The following is a 25,563-nucleotide window of genomic DNA, read 5'->3' as shown; positions in this document are numbered from 1 at the left end:
CTCAAAAATGGCAAGTGTGGAGTTTTAAGTCTATGAAGCAATGTGGTATAATATTGTTTATATAGCATTTAAAGTTTTACAAAAAACTTTAAAAATACTACTTCATTTGATCCTCATAACAATCCGGGAGGTAGATGCTATTATTATCCCCTTTTATAGATAAGAAGACTGAGGTAGAGGTTAAATGTCTTGTCCAGGGTCACATAGCTAGTAAGTGTCTCAGACTAGATTTGAACTCAGGTCTTCTTAGCCAGTACTATTATTGGATATTTCTTCTAAAAGATAAGAATTAAAATTTCTTCCTAGGCAATCTCAAATGTGCCTTAGAAGGATCAGATAAAACAATATATATGAAAGTGCTTTGGTCCAGTAAATTGCTATACTAATGAGGTATACTACTATCCCTCATTACTCCTATTAGATATTATTTGTACTATATTCTTGAATAAGGGTGAAAAGATGAAAAAGCTATAACATGTGGCAGCACAGAACAACATAGGACACACTCTCTTTGATTTCTCATATTTTCCCTCTCAGGATAAATCTAGGTGTTTCAGTGAGTTATTTGATAAGCATTTATTAAGTGCCTACTATGTGCTAGGCAGTGACAACTAGGTGGCTCAGTGGATAGAGCTCTGGGCCTGGAATCAGGAAGACCTGAGTTCAAATCTGGCATCAGATACTTAATAGTTGGGTAACCCTGGGCAAGTCACTTAGCCTGTTTGCCTTAACCCAATAGAGAAGGAAATGGCATATCACTCTAAGGTATCTTTGCCAAGAAAACTTGATGAACAGCATTGACATACTCTGGTCCACAAGGTCACAAAGAGTTGGACATGATTAACTGACTGAAAAACAACATGTCAGGCACTGCGCTAAGCTCTGGGGATACAAAGAAAAGCAGTGGATAGTGTTTGCCTTCTGGGAGCTCACAATCTAATAGGGGAAACAACATATAATGTACTAATGAACAAACAGGTAAAATGAAAATAATCAGGAGAGGTATGAGAATTAAGAGGAACTGGAAAACGTTTCCTATAAGCAGCATTTTAATGGGACCTGAAGGAAGACAGAGAAGCCAGGAAGTAGAGATGAGGAAAGTGAGCAACCCAGGCATAGAGGACAGCCAGTGAAATTCCCCAGAGAGATGGAGTGTCTTGTTTGAGGTATAGGCAGGAGGTCATGTCACTGGATCAAAGAGTTCATGGCAGAGTGTGAGGGAGCATAAAGTATAAGAAAGTTGTTGTTTGTCCTTCCTTCTCAAATAGAACTATGACATCAAGAACATGATGCAAGTGAATTGAATTTAAGTGAGGGAGGGCTGTGCAAGGTCACTAGCCTCACTTTCTCTTCTGGAACCATCTGGGTTAAATGGCCATGAAATATAAGAATAAGGGGTTGACTGGAAATACTTTTAAAATATGTCTCAGCTATATCCAAGTATAGTAGGTTCTGTTGTATTATGTTTCAAAAATTTGTTCAAACATGATTGATATGTTATGGAGTATTTTGAGATAACATGATTATGAGTTTCCTTTTTTGTAATTTCTCTACAAGAACAGTGAGAAAGCAGAAAAGCATACTATTTCATAACTCATACATAACTACAACCCTTTCAATGTCCACTTGCACAAGCAAACTTCAGGTCTTTGTTAAGGTAAAGGGCCATGTTTATTGTCTATCTTCTGGTACAGTGGGAGCTATGGGCAAGAGAAAGCCGATCTGTACTACTCTCTTCCACCATGGTCTTAGGTAGAAGCCCAGAATTGAGGCTTGCTGAACTTGCTTTGCAGTACATATCACAACAGGTGATGAATCTGTCCATTATTTATTGTAGTATTTATGTATTTCTTAACCATATAACATGTACAAAAATGTGCTGCTCTGTTTTATTAGGCTCCTATTTTTGTATGTTTCACTAACAAGGTTTTTGAGCTTTTTGCCCATAACCATATCTTCCCCATAAGCCCTTTGGTTTTCATTGCATGATTTTATATAAGTAGTTCTTTTTGGCAACTGAGTTGTATAAAAGAACTGCCTGTATTCCATTAACATGAGTTTTTGCACAAAGTTGATCTCTGGTGCAATGAATGTTTCAAGGTTCCTTAGTACAAGTCCTCAGACATTAGAAGAACCAGGATTGCTTCCCCAGGAGCAGCATTAAGCATCACTGTTCTCTGACCTCTATGAGATTATACTCTCAAAAATAAAAGTGTGGAGATTTAAGCCTGTTGTTATTTGTTTTCAGTTGTGTCTTCATGACCCCATTTGAGGTTTTCTTGGCAAAGACACTGGAGTGGTTTGCCATTACCTTCTCCAGCTCATTTTTTACAGATGAGGAAACTGAGGCAAACAGGGTTTAAGTGACTTGCCCAGGGCCACACAGCTACTAAGTGTCTGAGTTCAGATTTGAACTCAGGGAAATGACTCCAAGGCCAGCATTCTATCCCCTGTATTAGCTAACAGCTTTGACGCGAGTCTATAAGGCAGCTAAGTCCCTAAGTGACTACATATACTTGTATTTTGGTGATGTACACAGAAAGAAATCCTATTCAGTTCTGAAAGAGAATATATGAGATTATAAGATCATAGACATAAATATGGAAGGGGGTCACAGAAACCTCATTCAACTCACTCACTCTATAGCTAGGAAAAATGAGATGCTGAGAGGCTAAAAGCATGAATGAACTTCAGATTCTGGATTCCTATCCTAGAACTCTGACTCTGTATCCAGTTTTCTTTCTACCATAGAGATCTCTGGATTCTCTAATTTGAAAGGGAGATGTAAGATTGCAGAATATTTTAATGTACAGAAGAAGGGAAAGGTCTGGGTTGAACATGAAAAACTAAATAGTTGACCTTTCCAAGTTCCCTGTGGATATCTTGTTCTATCTGGTTTTACCTATGTCCTCCTAACTTTTTCTTTGAGCATTTTGTTTGGAAGTGTCCTTTGCCTTTATGATATCATCTTACCATGCTTACTTCTGTTTATGCACAACGAGCTCCCCTCCCAGGCTACGTTCCACTTCAATTATATTGCAAACCCCTTGAAGGCAGAGGTTATTTTTCTCTTTAACTTTGTACCTCTAGTACTTAGAATAGTGTCTTAGATGTAGTAAGTGCTTAATAAATGTATATTGAAATTTAAATAAACTCAATGCATGCTATATATTGAATAAATGTATTTAAATGAATTCAATATGTGATATATATTCAATATATGCTATGTAGTTCATGAAGTATGTACTCCATAAAATAGAGTATATACTATACTTTTTAAGCATTAGTTTTAGATGTGGGGATAATGCTAAGAAATTTCTCAAAATTAAAGACCCATAAAACAAGTAATGAATTGGGAGTGACTGGATGAAAAATATCAAATGCTCTCAGAAATTTTAAATAAATAAATAGAAGGAAAATTATTCAACCTTCCCTCAAAGCTTTTTCCCCCTCCAGTCATTCAAATGAGTGTCAACAATCCTGTCAATTTCTATAGCCATGAAAATTCTTTAATAATATGTGGAAAGTGTAACAGAGAAGCACTTCTCTGCCAAACCTCTCTCATCAATCATCTTGAATTAGCACATAAGCTGAATGGCTAAAAGCACAAGAACACATTTTCAATTTCCCACTAACAAAAGACTGCTAGAGCTACAGGAGGCCAGTGTTTCCCAAGAACTATTGCTGTGGCTGCTTTACCTCAAAATATGTAAAGTTATCTAAGAGTTAAAAAAAATCTCCAAGATTATAATATCCTCACCTCCAGTAGTCCCCCCTCCCACATGCCACAAGACACATGCGTGCACACACACATGCGTACACTTTGCACAAAAACTGAAAGAAGATATCAAAGTATAAATACTGGTCATGATTCAGGAACAGGAAACAAAGCTATAGAACTGCTGAAAAATGGGACAGATTTTATCCCTACAAGTGATGCAGGATGTGCAACACACAAAAACAGTAAGAGAGATAGCCAGCTAACCAGACACAATCCCTTAGGCCAAATCCCAGAGGAAAGGAAACCGATAGGGCATAAAAATGAGTCATTTGTCATTAAGGCTCCAACAAACCAAAAGGTAACAAGTTTCTTCAACTTGAGGATAAAAGGAAAAAAAAATTAAATTATTCTAAACGGCATTATTCTGGTTGGGATTTCTGATTTTATATTTCTCCACTAGAATTTTATACATCTCTAAAAGAATCTAAGGCCTAAGTACAAAAAGCATGCATAAGTACAAAATATGCATAAATGCAAAGTAAACCATTTCAGAATTAAATTTAATGATTTAAATGACAAATTAAGTTTATATAATTTATGATCATAAAGTATAGATACATATTAAATCATACATTTATTCCTGTTGACTACGATGTTATCAGTAATAGCAATGCTCTACACTGTTGATTTGTAGATATTTAAATAAAAATTAATAAAGAAAGCAAATCACTAACTATAAAACTAAACATTGAGTAGCTGGCAAATATGTCACTGTATAACATAGACTCACTGCATATATATGCCATATATGTAATTGTGTATTGTTTACTGTAACTGGCACAGGCCAAAACACCATGGTATGTGCCATCTTTCTATTGTTACTATATATACTAATATTCATCATGAACCTGGTTTGTCATTTTATTTCATTCCATGGGTTATTATATTTCTTAAGTCAAAACATTTCATAAAAAAATAAACATACAAAAAACACTACAATTGAGACTCTTTGTGGCAGGCGTCATCAATAGAGATACTATCTTTCCACAAGTCTGATTTCCCTTTGTTTTTAATTCACATAAAATAAAAATGTCTTCTCATTTCCATTTTCATTAGCATTTGGTTTAAGTATTTCTTCAATCACATTTCATTTCAGACAATTGTACAGGCACTGGAAACTCATTAATCAAGGAAACACACAATTCTTAACAGTTTTGAAAGAAAGTTCAAGCATTTTTCCTGACAACTTTTTTATAAAAAATCTTTTCTTAGAAATGCTTAGTGTTACCACTGTGATTGATTCTAGTACAAGAATCTGATATTGTGGAAATGAAAAGATGCCACTTAGAATTTTTTTTTCAACTTGGCAGGAGTTTCAGCCCTAGAATCTTTTCATTGCACTGTTTATTAATAATGCATAAAACTGTGTTTTAAACTGACTTTGCAAAGAAGAAATGGAAGCTTGTTCTATACAGATAAGTTAAAATTCAACCAAATTTTTTTTTCCTTGACAGTATCAGTATCACAGAGAGCACTATAGATTGAAATAATGTTCATACTTAATCTGGTCTTTTGCTTTTGTTGTGAAAAAGGCAGTCACAAAGAACATCCTGGTAACAGGATTTCTAGCAATGTGCCAATTGACTTAAACACATATACCCTTAAAGAAAAACTACTTATTTCTCAGATAAATTACTTCTTACAGAATAACAAACATACATTGGCTGAAGCCATTTTGTTCCAAATTTATCACTACTTCCTACCTCTTTCATTCTGGCAGACAGCTTTCAGAATACGATGTCCCAAGCCACATTTTCCATGATCAGGAATACAGACCCCCTCTGTAACCAGCCACCGATAGCACATTGGATCATCACAAGGAACAGATTCCACCAAATGAGGGCAATTCCCATCAGGTCCTGTGGATTCCATGAGGATATGCCGCTGCCTCAATCTAAACCCTATGAAAAGCCGAAAAAAGATAATGATAATAGGGTTTCACATGTTTTCATCTAAAAGGAAGCAATATCAAATGGTTAATTAGCAAAACAAAAGAGATTCATTGGGCATCCATCAATAGATGTAACTTTAGGAAACAAGCAAGTGGCCTAGATAGAGGCACCAGAACAAATAGTATTTATCTTCAAGAAGTATACAATCTAGCCAGAGAGATAAGATCCACCCATAAAAACAACTTAGTTATATGTTTAACACTTTTTAAAAGTCAAGATAATATAGCCCAAAAAAAGTTCATATAGAAAGACAGGTGCTTAGCAATTATACACTTAGAAAATGTATAAGGAAGAAATATCTCTGAGTCTCAGTAACCTAAAGACCTAACTATCCCTATGTAAAGTAGTTATAAAATAGGCAAATTGATTTCTAATTTGCCTTTCCTCATGAAATCATTAAGAATAGAGGATGAAGACAGAAAGGAAGTCTTTGGTTGGGCTGATCCTTCAAATGCTGCACAGAAATTTATCTGAGATAAAAAGCCTGAAAGTCAAGTAGTGTCCACACCTAAATCAAATAGAAAAATTGTATGGGTAACATGTGGCTCAATAACTATTCTGTGTAAACAGGAAGCTGCCAAGCCTCCAAATAAAGAAAAAAAAAGATATGTGATTTTGTGAATGTGACAAGACTCCATGTGTGTGAACTTCTCCTACTTTCCAGAAACTCATGCTTGACTTTTTAGATAAGTCCTAGATAGACCTTTCTTGAGGCACATAGCTTTTAAATAATTTCACCTTGGTTACAAAGAAGGTTTCACAGGTTGAATTTCAACCTGTCTCTTCGTAACTTCAAGACCAGCCCTCAATCCACTATGCCATGTAGCTCCTCAAAATCTATTACTACTACCACCACCACCAGCAGCACATAAAGTAACAATAACAACAACAACAACAACAGTAAGGCAGCTAGGTCTCGGAGAGAGCACTGGGTCTAGAGTCAGGAAGACCTAAATTCAAATCTGGACTCAGATACATACTAGCTGTGTGACCCTGGGAGACTCACTTAACCTCTGTTTGCCTTAATCCCCTGGAGAAGGAAATGTGGTGAACAATTCCAGTATCTTTGCCAAGAAAACCCCATGCACAGTATTGATATGCTATGATATGTGGAGTTAAAAAGAGTTGGGCACTAACTAAACAACAAACCCTAATAATATCTATAATTTTTTTCTAGCTCTAAATCCTATAATCTCATAGGACTCTCCTTAAAAAAAAAGTTAGGTGCTTCAACTTGTTTATTCACATATTGATATGTAACTTACCTATTGACTTAACTTGCATCGTGCCTAATACTTACTAATTGTTTGGCAAGCTCCTAAACAACACAGACAGGCACTAACTAGGAAAGTCCATCATTAGCATGGGTCTCAGGATGTCTAATTGGCTAGGTCTTAATTCTATTAAGGAGTTTTGGCCTAGGCACTTTTCATCTCTAAATCACATTGAATCAATAGATTTATAGTGAGATGGTTGCAATCTCTTCAATCAATAAATTATCTCAGTCCAACATTTGTGGTACCATTGCACTGACTGCTAACTAGTTTCAAAATGTGCCATAAACTTAGCATAAAATAAAAACCTTGGATCATTTCCTTAGCATCGTCTTAAATCACATGTTGTCATTCACTCTTTCAATCGGTTTTCAAAAGTCATCAGCCTTTCCAAAAGCATATTTGTCCTATACAATTTTCATCAATCCATGCTACTGCTGCTTCCCATATTAATAAGGTGATACAATTTAGTCGATAGCATCCACTGTGTACAAAGAACTAGACTAGAGATGCTGTGAAGAGCCAGAGTTACAAAAGACAGAACAAATGACCCCTATCACAGACAGAGCATATGGTCTATCAGGCCTAAATCACTTATATGTATGTGTAAGTGTATACATATGCACAGAGACAATATGCAAACCTAGGAAACAAACATTAAAACACCTATAATATGTAGGAAGATATGTGTGTGGGGGTTTGGTGTACATGTGTGCCTTTGCTAAGCAGAGAGGGAATTAGGGATTCTGAATAATGTAAAATATGGGACAGGTAGGTTAGAAAACACGTTATGGACGAGTTCTGTTTGGAGAGAAGAGATGGACATGGTGATGTGGAGAGGATAGAGAGGACATGCTAGCACTTAGCATGGTGTTTCACACATAAAAAGCACTTAAAAATGCTCTATCTACCTATCTAACTAGAAACTGGTCATTATCATGTTGTCTATTTGAAAATTCCTAGTTATCAGAATCAGCTTCAAGAAATGGGACTTTTGGCAGTAAAGAGTCAACCATGTAGTCAAGAGAGAGTTAGCCCTGGCAATTGAGAGTTGAGCTATAGAGAACAGTATGTCTTTGGAGCTCACCTTAGCAACTCATCCAGAAGTACACTGATAAATATTTAACTAACAGACCTCCAAGAACCTGACAAATTTTTTTACATTTAATCTTTATTGTTAACATTTTCTATCACTTTCTTAAGTCTACAAATTAATGAAATAAAAAAAAAGCTATCTGTAGCGTTTGATGATTTCTAAGGTATAAATGCTCACACAGAAAATTTAACAATCAGATTTTACAAGCCTGTATGAGCTGGCTTTAGCACAACTTTCTCTGGAAGTCAAGAGGGAACTTCATGAGGGTTCCACACAAAAGAAAGGACTTCAAGTACCCAAGGAGAGAGTAGCCTTGATCACATGGATCCTTATAGATTTACCTTACAATTTTATATTCTGAGTTTGTGCCCAGTCTGTATTTGTGTGCGAGTATATCCTAGATTGTCTTATGATTTCAGTAAACATAATAGACTAAAGGGCAAAATCTATTTTAAAGATGATTGAATCTTACTGTTAAAGATTACTAGGGAGGGATGTTTTACAGCTCCCACTATACCATTTCAGTAAATGCCTTTGATAAGAGCTGTATCTGTTGGCTGACTGTTAATGAGAAGTTTACCAGTTAAAGCTCATGAGTTATAGTTTTAAAAAAACCTCTCAGTGTAACCCTAGAACTTGAGGGAACAGCTAACCTGTAAAAACTCAACCTACCACCATGAGGGCTAGTTAGGAGAATAGCTCACTGAGAATGTTACATAGGCATCAGCTAGAAGAACTCCTTCTGGAGGATTACTAGGACTTTCTGAGTCTCTCGATTTCACAGCCAATCACTAACCCTATCTAATATAAGGCAATTCCATTTAATTCCTTATCTGGACAGCTGCTAGGTATGATTTTTATTCATAGTCACTGTCTACGGTCATAATAATCATAAGGATATGTCCAGGAAAGAAACATATGATAATAGACTGTTTAGGGGTAGGTTTCCCATGTTTGGTGGATTGTGTTGCTGTTTCTATATATTTAGCAATAATTGTTGGTGGGGGGGCAAGGGAAAATTGTTTCCTTTTCATCTGCAACCCTGAATTATTGGGAGCCCTTTCAAAAATCAGAAAGCAAATGCAGCAATTCTGTTTAAATTCTGTTGCAAGGCAGGCTAGCTTCACTTGACTAGTCCAGACCTGTCGAGTAATCATTTCCTTGTTTGTTTGTCATAAAACTGATGGAATGGTGCTAAGGCTGTGCACAACTCTGGATTTTATCATGTACTTTGAACTTCTGACAGCCACACAATCTTCAGTGAGTGCTAGATTGAAAGACTATAAAATAATAACAAAAAAGGATGGGGGGGTAGTCTTTGTCCTCTCCTGTGGTAGCTACCAAGAATTCTACTACTTCTTCCCTGCCTCCCTTTCTATAATGTTCAAAAATGAGTGAGAGGAACCTATCATAGTGACATAACAGCATACCATTGAAGCATCAGCTGATGCCAGCTGCAGTATTATGGGGATTGCCTTTGTACCTTCATCTGTGTATATATAAGACTCTAAATACAAGAGAAAAGAGGGCAGAGTGCACAGTTAGCCCCAAATTGGCATAAAAGAATTCTGTCTTGGTTGGATGGGTTCCATAAGACAAACCACCATTATCATTTGGTCGGATGAACTGCATCCCTGCCTCTCTGCTATTTTCTCTTGAATTTAGAACATAGCTACAAACTCTTTATTCCATTTCTTGTCTCTGTCTTCGGGTCTGGTTACCCATGAACACTGACTTGAGTTATCCAGGGCATCCTGTTTACTCTTTCTGAGTATGGCTTAGGTAATACCTCCTCCTCCTCACTTCTTTCCTTTTGGTTCTATTAATTGACCCTTTATCACCAGTAAGCACCTGTCCCATTTCTACCTTAAGGATTCAGTGACCGTAGTGAATATTTACCACAGTGTGTTTTTTAGTGTTGTATTTTTTTTAAATAATAGACAATATCTAAGAATGTATGAGTGTCATAGAGCTATTTTTGTGGATTCATCTTGTTTCTTTCATGGTAAAGAATTCTAATACGAAGATAGAGGCTCTAGTTGAAATCCCACAGCTTTTCTGTATTTAATGTATTAATCTGTGTATTCCTAGCCTTTGTGGAATTCTAAAATACATTTAGTCTGAGACAGCTCAGTGACTGGGCTAGTAGAAATGCATGACAATATCATGACAAACATATGAGGTTAAGGAACCCTTAGTCCTTCCTGCTTAAAAGTCAGTGGAACTAACAAGGAGATTACTTACTGGACTTCTTACAACTACAGAATTATTCCCCCAAAGAGTTAACTTTATCCTTTATTTTTCTAACAGGAATCAGCAGGATCTTAGGCATATGACTCTAGCTGATTTTTAATAAAACAAAGCTAGAAATTCTTCCTGACAGTATTTACAAAACAACCAGCTCACTCTCCTATATAACAATTACACTGATTTCTACTCCTGCTCTGTCTTGGAGTCAACAATTAGACCTTAATTCAAATCTAGTCTGAGACACTTATAAACTATGTGAGCCTGGGTAAGTCAGCCTCTCTCAGACTCAGTTTACTCATCCGTAATATAGGGATAATAATAGCACTCAACTCCAAGGTTATTGTGAGGATGAAAAGAGATAACATTTCTAAAGAGTTTTGCAAACTTTAAAGGGATACATAAAGAAATAAATATATATTTACACACATATATGCATGTATAAATATGTGTGCATATTTATACATATATGTTATACAAGTTATAAGTGTTACATAATGTGTGTAAAAAATATATACGCATATATATATATATATAAACACCTGACTATTAGTATAAATATCCCTAAACCCAAGAGAAGAACAAGGTTTAATATATTTATGAGTGAATAGTGTGATTATAGTTACATATGTTTTTGTTTTTCCCCAATAGACTTTCCTCTCCAAAAGGGCAAGGATTATATCTTATCTGAATTTCACATCTCCACCAGCTTCTAACACAGGGGTATGACTACAACAGATAATTAAATATTTGTTGTAGCATTGAATGAATGACAATCAACAGGCTATTTCCCCTAATAGTATAGAAAGAAACAGAAAAAATTATGTCCCTACTTCATTTTTCTGGCTGACAGGGTTAAACTCTAATTATAGTTTCTAATTTTACTCTCTTTTCTTTGACTTCCAAAACTGAGAGTATTCCCTGGAAAAATATTGAAGCTAGGTTTGTTTTGGGCAATATTTCAGGAACACATCCCAGCTACAGTGAGATTATGGATCCTTCAGATGCAAGCCCACTGGAAATGACTCAGAAGATTATGGATTTAGATTCTGAAAGGTTTCTCAGAAGCTTCAACCCTTTATTTAACAGATGAAAAGTCTAAAGGCCAAGTGACTTGTACAGGGTCATGTGGATGGTTATGGCCAGATGCTGGAGAGGAACTCAGATCCTCTGACTAGAGCATACGCTCTTTTCATAGCTTTCAAATAGCAACTTTGAAAACAGAGAATGAGCATAAATGTTAGAGGCTATCCAAGCTCTTGCTTTCTTCTTTCCCCAAAGACTACCTGTTTTGTTTGTTAGCCTGCTTTTTTTTTTAACACAACTAGCAGCATTCACCTAGAATGGACTTCCCACCATCTATTTCCTACATATTTAAGCCTAACTGAAACTTGTGAAATCTGTGAATACTAGAGGGCAGCAGTTATGAATAATTTAAACTCCAGGAACAAAGCCCCTCAGTGATTAATTCAGAGTCAAGAACTCTATGAGCCAAGTTGTGTTATTGTTATAGTTTTTTGTTTGTTTATTTTCTGAAGAAATAAAAATTTATGGATGGAAGTTTGCATTAGAAGGACATTTTTTAAAAAGATACTCATAAGGTAGAGGCCAACCAGAATTAAAAAAAAAAAACCTTGAGAACATGAAATTCAATTGTCAGATGAAGAAATTAGGGATATTCAGCTTAGAAAAGATTAGCCTGTAAAAGAGAAGATGGAGGAGAAGGAACAACTGTCTTTAAGGGTGTGAAGGATCATAGATTTACATATAGAAGACATAGACTTTATCCAGTTCAACCATCTCTCCCCTCCCTAATTCCACTCCCCAAAGTCCTCATTTTACAGATAAGGAAACTAAGGCCCACTGTAGTGCAGGGACTTGCTGAAAGTCAAACAAGTAGGAAATGACAGTATGGACATTCAAACACAGGCCTTCTGATGAAAACTCCAGCACATTCTCCACTGCATCATACTGCTATGAAGTCCCTTCCAAAAAGTTTCAAACTACTTTGCAGTGATTACTGTTAACCTTCCAGCAAAGCTGAAAATATTCTAAATTGAGGACAACTAAAAAGTAGACATCCTGACCCAAATATCTGGAAAGCTGGAGAACTGACTCTACTTTAGATATTTCATTTCAGCTAACTAGAATGGGCAGATGGTTGCTTTGGACATAGGCTTTAACATGATGGGGCATAGGGAGAAAAGGAGAGAATGAAAAGTAGAAATGGTGAGGATTAAAAACTAGTGGAGGGATAGGAGTTGGGTAAAGGGGAAGATAAGGTCTTTGTAGGATCTGGGCCTCTTGGCAGTAGAGAAACCTAAGAACAAGGTTCCTAAGCAGGCTTCCTCATTATCCATTTCTTTTCTTCCATGGATATTTCAACCTGAGGATATTTCATTGGCTATGACTGGGATGTTCTCTCTCCTCAACTTTGCCTCCTTTGGTTCCTTTATATCCCTGCTAAAAATCTCATCTTCTGGGGCAGCTAGGTGGCTCAGTGGATAGAGCACCGGCCCTGGAGTCAGAAGTACCTGAGTTCAAATCTGGCCACAGACACATAACACTCACTAGTTGTGGGACTCTGGGCAAGTTGCTTAACCCCAATTGCCTCACCAAAAAAAACAACAAATAAAATAAAATCCCATCTTCTACAGAAAACTTTCCCCAAAACCTCTTAAATCCAGTACTTCTCCTCCATTGATTATTTCCTATTTATCCTGTATATTAGCTTGTTTGTACATATTACTTTACATGTTGTCTCCCCCCATTAAATTCTGAGCTCCTTAAGGGTAGAGCCTGTCTTTTACCATTCCTTAGCACAGTACATGACACACAGTAGGCCCTTAATAAATGAGAATACCCTGACTGAATTACAGTCTCCAAGCCTTTATACATATATCTAGAATGTTATATCCCCTTTTCCACACCCCTTGGTTTCTCTGGCTGCCTTCAAGACTTAATTTAAATCCCTCCTTCCAAAAGAGATTTGTTTTAGGTCCTCTCAGTTGCTGATGCCTTGTCCTCTCAGATTACTTTGTATCTATGCTCACTTAATTATTTGTGTGTTGTCTCTTCCATTAGAATGTAGGCTTCTTGAAGGAAGGGACTCTTTTTTCCTTTCTTTATAACCACAGTCGCTGGCATATAGTAAGTGTATAATAAATGCTTATTGACTGACTTATATATTATATTCTCATTTAACATTATCTACTTTTTTTTTCCCTAATGTCCCTATTCATATTAAGGGTACTATTATTTATCTAGTCATACAGGTTCATAAGTTCAAATTCTTGTCTTTTTCTTCTCCTTTAGGCCATATATATCCAATCAGTTTCCAAGTCTTCTTGGTTAAATCTCCACAGTATCTTTTTTATTCTTTTACTTTTCTCTATTTAAACACACTACCTTAGTTAAGGCCCTCATCAGCTCTCACTTAGATGATTGGAATAGCCTCCTAATTTGTTTCTCTACTTCCAGTCTCTTCTGTCTGTTATACCCTACATGCCCATCACATTTATATTCCTAAAGCACAGATCTGACCATGTCAGTTTCTACTAAAAAATCTTCAGTGTCTCCCTATTGCCTATAGGGGGGAAAATAGATTACTCTGTTTGGCATTTAAAGCCCTCCAAAAACTGGCTTCCACCTACCTGCCAAATCTTTTTTTTTCTTTCATTAAAAAGTGAGGTGATAGTTCCAGTGTTTTCTATTTAGAATACTGTGTTCAGTCTTGGGCACTATATTTCAGCAAATAACTTGGAGAAAATTCAATGGAAAGTGATCAGGATAGTAAAAGACTTTGAAAACATCCATAAGAGGATCAATTGAAGTAACAAGGGGTGTTTGTTATGTTTTTTTTTCTTGAAGAAGAGAAAACTTTGGGGGAACAGATAAGAATTTTTATAGTATCTGATTGACTGTTGTATGGAAGAGGGATTAAACTTATTCTATTTCTCCCTAGATAATAAACCTAGGTGCAATGGGCAGAAGTTGTAAAGAGGAAGATCTTAGATCAGTATAAAGCAGAAAAAAAGACCAAAACTTCCTAACACATAGGGTTATTAAAAACTGGAATGGGCTATAATTCAGAAGATAAATGACCACAAAAGCTGAATGATTACTTATAGGGAATTTTGGAATATGAGCTCACAGTAATGAATGAAGTAATATGGGTGGCCTTTGAGGTCCCTTTCCATTCTGTGACTCCATGGGCATTCTGACAACAGATCAGGACATTCCAAAAACAGGTTCTCTTCAAATGGAAATGGGACCTTGGACAGCCCTAACCCTGCCAGTGAGACCAGTGCTAAGACTGGGCTCATCAATCCTGCCATTTAAGATACTCCGGTCAGCTTTGAGTCAAGCTGAAATGTGATAATGGGATAAGGGTGAGAGTTAGACCATTTAGGTATTGCCTAATGTAGAGAGAAGGGCAGGTAGGAAGAATGAGAAATCCCCAGGCTCCAAAGCAAGGAAAGAAGGGGAGTTCTTGCAGCCATTGACCTCTGGGCAGTCATTAACGTGTAAAGGATAAGAAAAGTGACTTACTGCCTGGAGATTATGTTCTGCTTGGATCAGAGCACATATGAGTTATTTTACTGCAACAATCCTGCCTTCTGATAAATTTAACAAATACGTCATATCAGACTTCTTTAGATTTGCATTGCCAGTAAACAGCACAGATCAAAAGTCTATAATATTTTAAAAAGTCAGGTTCTACCTTGTTGAGATGTATACAAGCCCCTTGCCAAGTCATGCACTTCATGCCAGTTGTTCATGTTACCCATATTTAGTCATTTTCTTAGTGTACCCAATAAGTGCATGTGTGTATAGATCTAAGTAAACATATAAATAAGCAAATCCAAATGATTACCTTTTTTCCCCTGAGGATCCTGACAGTTTTCATGAACACAAAGGCCCCAAGCTGACCAGGAAGAGACCATGCAATCTGTAGAGCAAGGGACATTGCAGAGCCGAGAGGTCGGAGGAGCAGGTCCTAGGCATAATTTCTTGTCCACAGGCCTAGACACTGAAGGGAAAACAAATGTTAGTGGCCCAAGTTACATTCCTTGAGATTCTTAACTGATTCACATCCTTCATTTCTGAACATTCCAGAGGCAAAAAGAGAATAATATTTAAAACTTGCACCATCAAATGTTCAGGAAGAGGAGTTAGAGTTACAAAGAAATATTTTGTTCATTTATTTTTTTTTCTGGAAGCAATGGTTATCTTCTTCATCTTACTGATAAGGAAACTACTGCCCAAAGAATTGAAAGGTCACACAATTAATAAGCAGAATAGTCTAAACTTGAATCCAAATTTTCTAACTCCAAAGTCAATGATTTGCTTAATCAGCCAGCATACCAGGTGAAAGATGAAATCAGTGCTAAACACAGAATTTTTTTTCACTAAGGTTGCTTTCTTCCCCCCTCTAATTAATATGTCCAAGGGAATCTAATAAAGGATCTAGAAATATCTGAGACACAAACCATCTAGAGTCCTTTAGGTTTTTTATCAATCCTGCAAAATTTCAAGATGAGGTTATCCTGACTGTATAAATGACTGGATTGGGATAAAAAAAAATATCAAAATCTCGCCCTGAAGGCAGTTGCTTAGCATAACCAATCTACTGCTGTGATTCCCCCAGAGGGTGGGGCTCATGCAGGCATTGAAGAAAAATGGCCTGCTGAGCAAGAAGAAAATGCAGGATCTGTGGCCGCAGAACTGGCCTGGGGAAATCAGTTTCATCTAAGAGGGGGAAGAAGGCAGAGTACACAACAGTACAGTGCAGGATTCAGACACTTCCTAGGGAACAAACAAGTAGTCAGCTTGAACCCTCTCTGCTCTGCACTTCTCAGCCACAGGCTGTGCCAAGGAGCCAATTTGAGGAACAGGAGTTTTCAGAAGTCATTTTCTGCTTTTGAGGCCTGGAGCCACAGTTAAGTCACAGCAACAAAAATGAAGCTTCATGAAAACAAAGTATTGTACAAAAAAGTGAGAAATAATTTTATTTTTTAAAAAATTAATAGCCCCATTCCCTTGATATTTTTAGTCAGTTGTTCAGTCAGGCTACAAGAATTTATTAATTGCATACTGTGTGTCAGACATTGTGTTGAGGGCACTATAATACAAATGCATTAATTAATTAAGGGAAAAAGTTAAACTCTCTGCTGCCACAACTATTATTAAGCTTAATAAGGTCACTTGTATGCCTTAGTGCCAGGGGTGGGGAACCTGTGGCCTTGAGGCCACATATGGCTTTCAAGGTCCTTGGATATGGTCTTTTTACTGAGTCCAAGTTTTATAGAACAAATCCTTTTATTAGGGGCATTTGTCCTATAAAGTTTGGATTCAGTGAAAGGACCATACTTGAGGACCTACAGGGCCACATGTGGCCTCGAGGCTGCAAGTTCACCACCCCTGCCGTTAGTCCAGTAGCTGAGCAGTAATAGTGATAGCTCTGTTATCACTAAATTTGAGGCCCTTCCTTTGTTTTTGAGCTTGAAGCCAAATGGCCCTGTTGGCTTGTCAATTTAGGGGGAAGAATAAAAGCAGGAGATGATCCCTGCCCTCAGGGAGTCTACATAGTCTCATGAGGAGATAGGTGGGGCAAACACAAGAGAAAATGTGAATCTAATATTAGCAGAAACATAGCTAATGAGAACTGTGTAGAAATAAACATATGGAGGGAAGGAGCAAAGTTTTTAACTAGACTAAATGTATTACCGCAGCAAGGATTTTCTTTTTCCCTATGACAAATTCAGACTTGAATATAGGTTAAGAATGGGAAGGATAAGGACTTCATTCCCTTTCTTTTATTTTTATTCTGGTTCAAAATGGTAAAAAGCATGTTAAATCTTTTCTTTTTTTAATGGCCAACTACTAGCATGACTTTTCTTCTGTTATAGGGCTCAGTGTTCTCAGCTATAAAATGAGATTAGACTAGGTCAGAGGTTCTTGGTCTTTTTTGTGTCATGCACCCTTTGGGCAGTCTAGAGAAACCTAGGATAATTGCTAAATGCATAAAATAAAATACATAGGATTACAAAGGAAACTATATTGAAATATAGTTATCAAAATTTTAAAAATGTAAGTTCACTAACCTAAGGATACGAACTCCAAGATAAGAAGAGCTCTAAGGAGGCTCCTTATATTAATTGCCCTTATTCTATAAACCTGTGTTACTTTACTTTGCAACTCTGGCCCCAAGCCAGAGTATAGCACAAGGCCATACACACAGTAAGCATACAATCAATGTTTATGGAATTAAACTGATATCTTGTGGGCCCTAGAGACGACTCTACTCATAATTCTATTGTACTTTTCCTAGCACAGCAGCTAGTACAGGATTAAACACAGAGCAGACACTTAAGAAATACTTGGCTGACTGACAGGCAGACGACCTGACTGGAACAGTGTTTTGAAAGAAGGAAGGGATACATATGATACAGAGGTGGCAGGACAGGGGATTCTCAACAAAGTGACTCCTGGGAGAGAGAAGCGAGGCTCTGACATGGCATTCATTCCTGTGTTTTTGATGCTTTTGACAGTCACGGGCTCTTAATACACCTCAGTAAATTCTACAAGTCAAAAGGCAGCAATTCCTGAGGTGCTGCGTTTAAAAATGTTTCATTCTGGTATTGAATCAGTGTGCTGAGTTCAGCCCCCTCCCTGTCATAGACACCCATGGGCCAAATTCTCTCCAGTCACATAAATTATTGCTTAGTCCTAAGACACTTAATAGCTTTAGGCCAATAAAAGTGTAACAGTGAAGACAGGGACCCGCTGTCTTCTTTTTCTCATGCCCCCTCCCTGACACATGTGCTGCAACCAGCATGGTAGAAGCCCATCATATATTAGAGAAGTCAGTCAATGCTGATGGATTAACCAGAAAACTATTTCATTCATTACAGTCGTTAAACAAAATAGGAGGCATTAATAACTTGAATGAATTATCCCAACTTGTGGTGCCACTTTAGCTTTTGTAAGCAGTTAAACTATGTTCCTTTTGATTCCTTCATGATCTGAAGGCATCCAAGGGTCTCCCTAACTGTCTAACTTCCTAGGATAGTCATATTATCATATTGGTATTTGACATGCTTCATTCGAAACAGGCAAAGTAAACTGATCTAACCAGAAAAGCCTGCAGACTGATAATAATGACTAAGAAATAACTTTAAAGAATAAATGACTCCATGCATTGAATATCAATTGGCAGGGGTGAGATGGGAAAGAGAATTTGTGTAGGTGGCAAGTTTGATGTAAAAAGCTGTTCTTGGGAATGTATTTTGTTTGTTTTTAATAAGAAAAGAGTTGTAGATGAGAATATAATCTCAATCAAAAATGAATCAGTGAAAATGAAAAATTCCAGTGTTCATTAGCATGTTTACCATTCCTAAAGGAAAAAAAATGGATACCTTTGCATTTTCTTCTTTATAATAAAATCAAACTTGAAATAGTCACAAGCATAGTGCTTGGCACATAATAGGCACTTAATAAATGTATGTTAAATCAAATTGGATTTCATTACTAATTTCAAACAAATTCAGATGAACAAATTCAGATGAATGGTAATTACTGGGAGAAGTAAAGTCGCATATGATCATTAGAACCAAAGGATTTAAAGCTGGGGTTGCAGAGGCTTCCTTAATCTCATCTCCTGATTTTAGAGATGAGAAGGTCTGTACTTTTGTTTCTATAAGTCATCCAATTATCTAAAAGTTCACAAGTTTATGTTAGAAAACAAAAACAGGTTTTATATCTTACCAAAGAAATACTTCATCTTAGAAATCCATAATTATAGTAACTAAAATTTATATAGTATTTTAAGCTTCAGAAAGCACTTTACATAAGTACGTATCGATATATGTCTGTGATCTTATTTGAACCTTACAACAACTCTGGAATGTACTAAGGTATTATTGTCATTTTATAGATGAGGAAACTGGGAACTATGAGAGGTTAAATGACTTACTGAGGATCAGATACTAAGTTGCGAAGTTGGATTAGAATATAAATTCTCCTTGTCTATAATTTCAGAATCAATGTTGCTCTTCTGTAGCTTTATAAATGCATATTCTCCCCCATCCCCCTTTTGTATGCTATAAGCTCCACAAGGGTGGAAATTATTGCCTTTGTGATTTGTATATCTTCCCTAGAATCTAGTTCAATGTTCTGTGTAGAAACAACCCCTTAATATGTGTTTGTTGAATACTGAATGAATTGAAAAAAGAACTGACAATGTGTTGATACATTAAAATAAAATCCATCTTTTTAAAATGCAGAGATTACTTTGGGTCCATTTTTCTGAGGCACAATAGTGTTCATCTGTCTTTACTACAATTAAGTACTATTACAGGGGTAATCAAGGAATCAGTGCTCTCATTTGTGAGAGATTGATTCCACCTTGTCTTTTCTGATATTTATTCAGATGCATTCATATAACTTACCAGGCATCACTATAAACCATTCCTTAAACAGCTAGATAAAGAAATGTCTGTTCTGCTTGCTTCCTAATTCTGCAGCAGAGAATTAATGTGGAGTATTGGAAAGAGTGTGAAAGTCACAGCGTCTGGCTCCTAGTCCCAGCTCTGCCACCGAGTCACTGTCTAGCTTCTTTACCTTTGGCAAATCCCTTCAAGCCTCTGGGGCTCAGTTTCTTTAAAAATGAAGACACTGGACAACCTCTATGTTTCCTTCCAATTCTGACTACTTGGGTTTTCAGTCAACCAGTTATACCTTCAGGTGATTTTACATAAGAGCTGTGATGCCCAGAATAGCAGTAAGAAGAAGTTATGTGCATTCAATCTTCCAATTCAAATGCACTCATCATAATTGCCAAAGGGGATTTTAATTCAAGGAGTTCTAACCATCACCACCCCCTACTCCATAGGCACTCCAGAAGACAATGATACTATTAAATGACAGTAGCTAAAATTAAATTCAAAACTAATGAGATATGCTACTTATGTAAAAATGCTTCTTTCCAAATGATTTTTGAAAAACAATATTGCCTTTGACATGTTCATTTAGGGAGTACAGGGACTTGGCAGAAGCCCAATATACCTTACTGATAAAATAAATAAGCCTTTGCTACAGATTGAAGCACTCAGATGGTGGAAAGGGTAAGATAAAAAAAATATTACAATTTGAACCATAAAGCTATTTTCCTTCAAGAGGCTTCATGTGTTACTTCATATGCCTTTCACCACCGGGATTTGCAAAATAATTTATCATTCTTTTAACTTACTGGCTAGGATGAAAGCAAATCTGTCTGCTAGCACTTATAGGCAGCTTAAGGAATTAAATCATATCACATCCTATTATACCTAATAAAGCTTAATTTTAGCCATATTATGCCTCTCTTGGCAAAATGTTGAGCATCACAATTTGGCAGCAGGATGTGTGTGTATGTAAAGCAAATTTAATACCTAAAAATAATTTCTCCAATTAAAAATAATTATGTGAAATTTGGCTATGTGTCAACATGTCTTCCAAATTTCATTCATTTTATATACCCTATTATGAAATGCCCAGAAACTAATGAGTTTTTTATGTTACATAGTGACAACAACATAAGATATGAGTTTTATTCAGAATAAAGATGAAAGGAAAACAAATGAATTATAAAAGCTATTTTTAAAAGCTCAGAGTCAGAATATGACAGCTAGTTATATAGTTAGAGGAAACATGTAGCTAGACTGAAATTCTTGCACAATACTACATTATTGATCACCAAACTTTGCCACCTGAAATATTTAAAAAAGGAACTTAAATGATTAGTGCCTATTATAGTACATGTAAGGTAGTATGTGAAGTGCTAGGGATTTATATGAGAAAAAAACCTGCCCTCACTGAGCTTCCAATCAAATGGAGGTCAAGAGATGAATGCAGGTATGTGTAATACCAAGTATAATATGATAAAGGCAAAGAAGGAATGTGAAATATTTTCAGACATGAGAGACTGCTCACTTTTAGTTGGGAGGGAGGGCATGGATCATGGAATACTTTGTGGGGAACATAATTTCCAAGTTAGAGCTGGAAAGAACAAAATAATTTCAATAATAATAATAGCATTTATATAGACTTTCAGGTCTACAGAGGGCTTTTACAAATGTTATCTTATTTTATCTTCACAACAAGCCTGTGAGGTAGGTGCTATTATTGTTTTCCTTTTACAGAGGTTAAAACTGAGACAAGCAGAGGTTAAGTGACTTGCGCACTACTACACAGCTTGTAAGTGTCTGAGACTGGATCTGACCTCTAATGTTCCTAACTCTAGGCCCAGCATATCAAAGTAATTGGTTCCAGATACATGATCAGCATACATGGGTTCAGAGAAATGGGGGCATGTAAAACAAGATTGGAGAAGAACTAATCATTCAATTTTGCTGGAATTACAGAGGGCATGAAGAAGAATAGAATGACATAACATTGTAAAGATAGATTGAAGCCAGACTAAGGAAAGCCTTAAATGTCAAACGGAACAGCTGGTATTTCCCCCCATAGATTATACAGACTTCATTTTCCTCCCTTTGGCCTTTTTTATCCCCTAGGGCAAAAAAAAAATTATACTTGTTATTATCATACACTTATAATACTTGTTATTTCAAATGATATTTCTTATCCTTTACAGTGTCAAAAGAAGTCATTATTTAAAGAAGAAAGGGGCAAATGTGATGAGTAAATGAATGAAGAAAAGGTAAAGGTAAGCGAGAAAAAACAGAGCAAGGTAGAAAAATTAAGACTCCACTCTAGTCCTGCTGAAATAGATCACTGCAGTACAGAGGTGATTCCACACTTTCTAACACTACATTGGCAGGATGAGTACAAGTTTTTTTTTTCTTTCAGTTTCTATAAAGCAGGAAAGTCTGGTGAACCCAACCCTCTATCTTATACTCTTCTCTGAACACTCAAGTAATTAGCACATTGCCTGACACATAGGACAGGTTTGACAAATGCTTCTTGATCGACTCTGTGGTTAGTGTCTGAAAGCCTTCCAAGACAGGCTCATCACCAGAAAGTTGGACACTTGGTTGCATAAGAGCACTTGTAAGAGCAACTCTTGAAGACCTATCTAAAGAGTTGTTGGGGGGAAGGGGTCTTGGAATATGTGTTGGTGAAAGGAACTCATGGTATGAATATTTTACAGTCATAAAATGAGCCAGTAGCAGAGACACACACAAGCAGTCCCCAAGGAATGAAGGTCTTTGCTCCCAAAGTTCACTTCTAAGTCAATTCTTTGGCTCTTGGAATTTGTTGTTGTTGTTCAGTTGCTTTTTAGTCATGTGCAACTCTCTGTGACCCTCTGTGAGGTTTCTTGGCAAACAGAGGTGAAGTGACTTGCCCAGAGTCAAACAGCTAGTAATGTCCGAGGTCAAATTTGAACTCAGATCTTCCTAACTCCAGGCCCATTGCTCCCTACTGTTCCAAGGTTCACTCACAAAAACCGCTTTATTTGACCTAAGATGAAAGTAATATCTGAGTTAGGAACTGAAAAGGAAGTTGGACCAAATTCCATTAAAAGGTACAAGAAGAGCCCTTGAGGAATGTAAATAGCATTTGGCTAAAAATTAGAGAAAAAAATCCAGGGGGAAAATATTTAGTAATTTTATAAGGCAAAAGAGGGGATAGAGTAGAGAACAGAAAATGAGAGGCCATAAAAGCTGAAGATAACACTGATGAAATTTATTTGTAAATAGAGTAATATATGTAATGAATGATGATCAAGATTATTCAGATATCTTCTATTTTTATTTTCAGTACTTAATGGCTTAGAAAATGGAGGAAAAAACTGACAAAATGAAAAATAAAACAAGAAGGTAACTAATATGATATTGTGAAAATTAAACATAGCTGACAAATTTCATATCAGATTTTATTTTAATGGGAGACTAGCCAAAGAAAACCCAGTCCTTTGGAGCATGAATACTGCTCTCTAGCTCCTTCTAAAGTCATAGAGAACTTAGTGAGCCTGCTTCCAGAAATACATGATGGAAGAATCTTTTTCCCTTCCTGTTAAGAGCTTGGGCAGGTGTCTTCTATTTCCTGTCAAATTATTGTGTGGTGACAAGAATCCTTTTAACTGGGTGCTGAGACAGAGCAGACTATGTATAAAAGTAAACCCACTCTTGTAAGTGGTGGAGAGGGGCAGGCAAGTAGGGGAAAGGGGAGGAAGAGACATAGATGGCAATAATAGTGACAGCAAAATTCAAATGAGTGTGAATTGATTACCTTATGGCAGTATGGATAAAAGAGCAACAGCCTAGAATTTAAGAGAACCGACATAGGCCAATAATTATTGGCTGCAACCTTGAGGGGGTCAAGTTGCTTTATTCAACCTCAAGTTTCCTCATCTGCAAAAAGAGAAATTGGACTAAGAATGCCCAAGATCTCTTGAAACTTATATATTCTATGACTTGCTGCACATTCCTAGAACTGTGAGACCAAATCTTTTAAAATTTGAATATAGCAGTTCTCAAATCCTGTGTTCTCTTTGAAGTCAAAATCTATATGTTCTTATTTTCAATTCAATCAGCAGGATATAATGCATTAATCTATAAGATATGACATTTTCTAGACTGTTTCTGAAGCAGTAGAGGGGACTAGAGATATCAAATAGTTGCTACATTATGTAATTTTAGAGAGTGATTCTTCCTTTCTTCATACCCTAAATTTTAAAGAACAATTACACAGTGGAAAGCTATACAAAGAAATAAAATGTTGATGTTTTGTCATAGGCTCTACTTAAATGGGGGGGGGAGGGAAACTGAGTTGAATTGAAGAATCTTATCAGCAAAATATTTTAAGAAATCACAATATAAGGGCAGCTAGGTGGCACAGTAGATAGAGCATGGGACCTGGATTCAGGAGGACCTGAGTTTAAATATGGCCTCAGACACTTGACAATTACTTGCTGTATGAAACTGGGCAAATCACTTCACCTTGATTGTCTCACTAAAAAAATAAATAAATAAAAATAAAATAAAATAAGAAATCACAATATAATTCTAAGGCCGAGTCTGCAAGGAATTTCAGTAGGAAAGTTAGAGAAAAGAACTAGATTTCTGATAGTGACTCCTGAATTCAGAAACTTCCTCTATTCATTTAGCTGAGTACTTTCTCTGCAACTAAAAATCTTCAGATAGCTGCCTAAAGCTCAGTGATATTAAATGACCTACCCAAAGTCAAATAGTCAGTATGTATCAGAAGCAAAATTTGAAATCAGGTCTTTCTCATCTCTTATGCTACTAAAACACTTGCTCTGTGGATGGGGCCTGCAGTCAGAAAAACCTGAGTTCAAATCCTGCCTCAGATACTTACTATCCATGTGACCTGGGCAAGTCACTTAATGCCTATTTGCCTCAGTTTCTTCATCTGTAAAATGGGCATAATTATATATGTCCCTCCTAAGGTTGTTGTAAGGATCAAAGGAATGCATATTTGTCAAAACACTTGGTATAGTGTCTAGCCTATAGTAGTTGCGGTATAAATGTTAATTATTATTATTGTTAATTATATAGTAGGAAAAATACATTAAAAGATTGAGGTTAGATCATTAATTACTTTTTATTGCTAAAAATATCTCCTACTGTAATTTTTTATATCAAGCATAAGCTGAGAAACAAAAGTACTTTAGTGGAGTGACTGTTGTTTCTTATGAAGTTTAAATAGCCCATAATTACAATGACGCATTAACTACTGATTTTTCTAGATGCAATGCAAATTTTCCCCCAAATCATAAAATGCAGTCAGATAGCAAATGAGGTTATTTTTAGATATTCTATTTCCAGCTTTATCCTTTATTAATCAAGGAATTACTTCCAATTTTCTCATTTCACACACTGTAGGACACAAATAATTTGGCAAAAGTATTTGGGAGTAGGAAAAAGCTTAATGTATTTGGTACTCCTAATTTTCAGGGTAAAATTCAGTCCTCTGTCATCTAGCTTCTTCGTGGAAACCAGACAACGTGGCACAAAAGACAGGAGCCATCAGCCTCCAACAAAGAGGGATGAATCTCAGAAAACATTATAGTTCTTGGTCTCAATCAGCTTTATATAGAATACCATTAAATACTACATACAGGAAACATCAATTCCCATTATGCCCCCAAGGCAGAATTTCTATGACTTGAGGCCACTGTTACTCTCAAAGCATCAACCCTTCCTTCTTTAGATCTCATTAAAAAAAAAAGGCAAAAAATCCCTT

General features: G+C 36.4%; 1 protein-coding gene across 1 annotated transcript in view; it reads right to left on the bottom strand.

Moving 5' to 3' along the window:
* Nucleotides 1-25,563, bottom strand: part of THSD7B (thrombospondin type 1 domain containing 7B) — a 1,079,744-nt gene that overhangs the window by 598,981 nt on the left and 455,200 nt on the right. The window contains 2 exon segments of the mRNA XM_021009415.2: nucleotides 5,485-5,682; nucleotides 15,227-15,382. Of these exon segments, the coding sequence (XP_020865074.1) occupies nucleotides 5,485-5,682; nucleotides 15,227-15,382 (354 nt within the window).

The sequence above is a fragment of the Phascolarctos cinereus genome, unplaced genomic scaffold (assembly GCF_003287225.1).
Source record: "Phascolarctos cinereus isolate Bilbo 61053 unplaced genomic scaffold, phaCin_HiC Scaffold_726;HRSCAF=1367, whole genome shotgun sequence".
NCBI classification, from domain to species: Eukaryota; Metazoa; Chordata; class Mammalia; order Diprotodontia; family Phascolarctidae; genus Phascolarctos; species Phascolarctos cinereus.
Note: the sequence above shows the minus strand (reverse complement) of the source record. Positions and strands in the feature narration are given on the sequence as shown.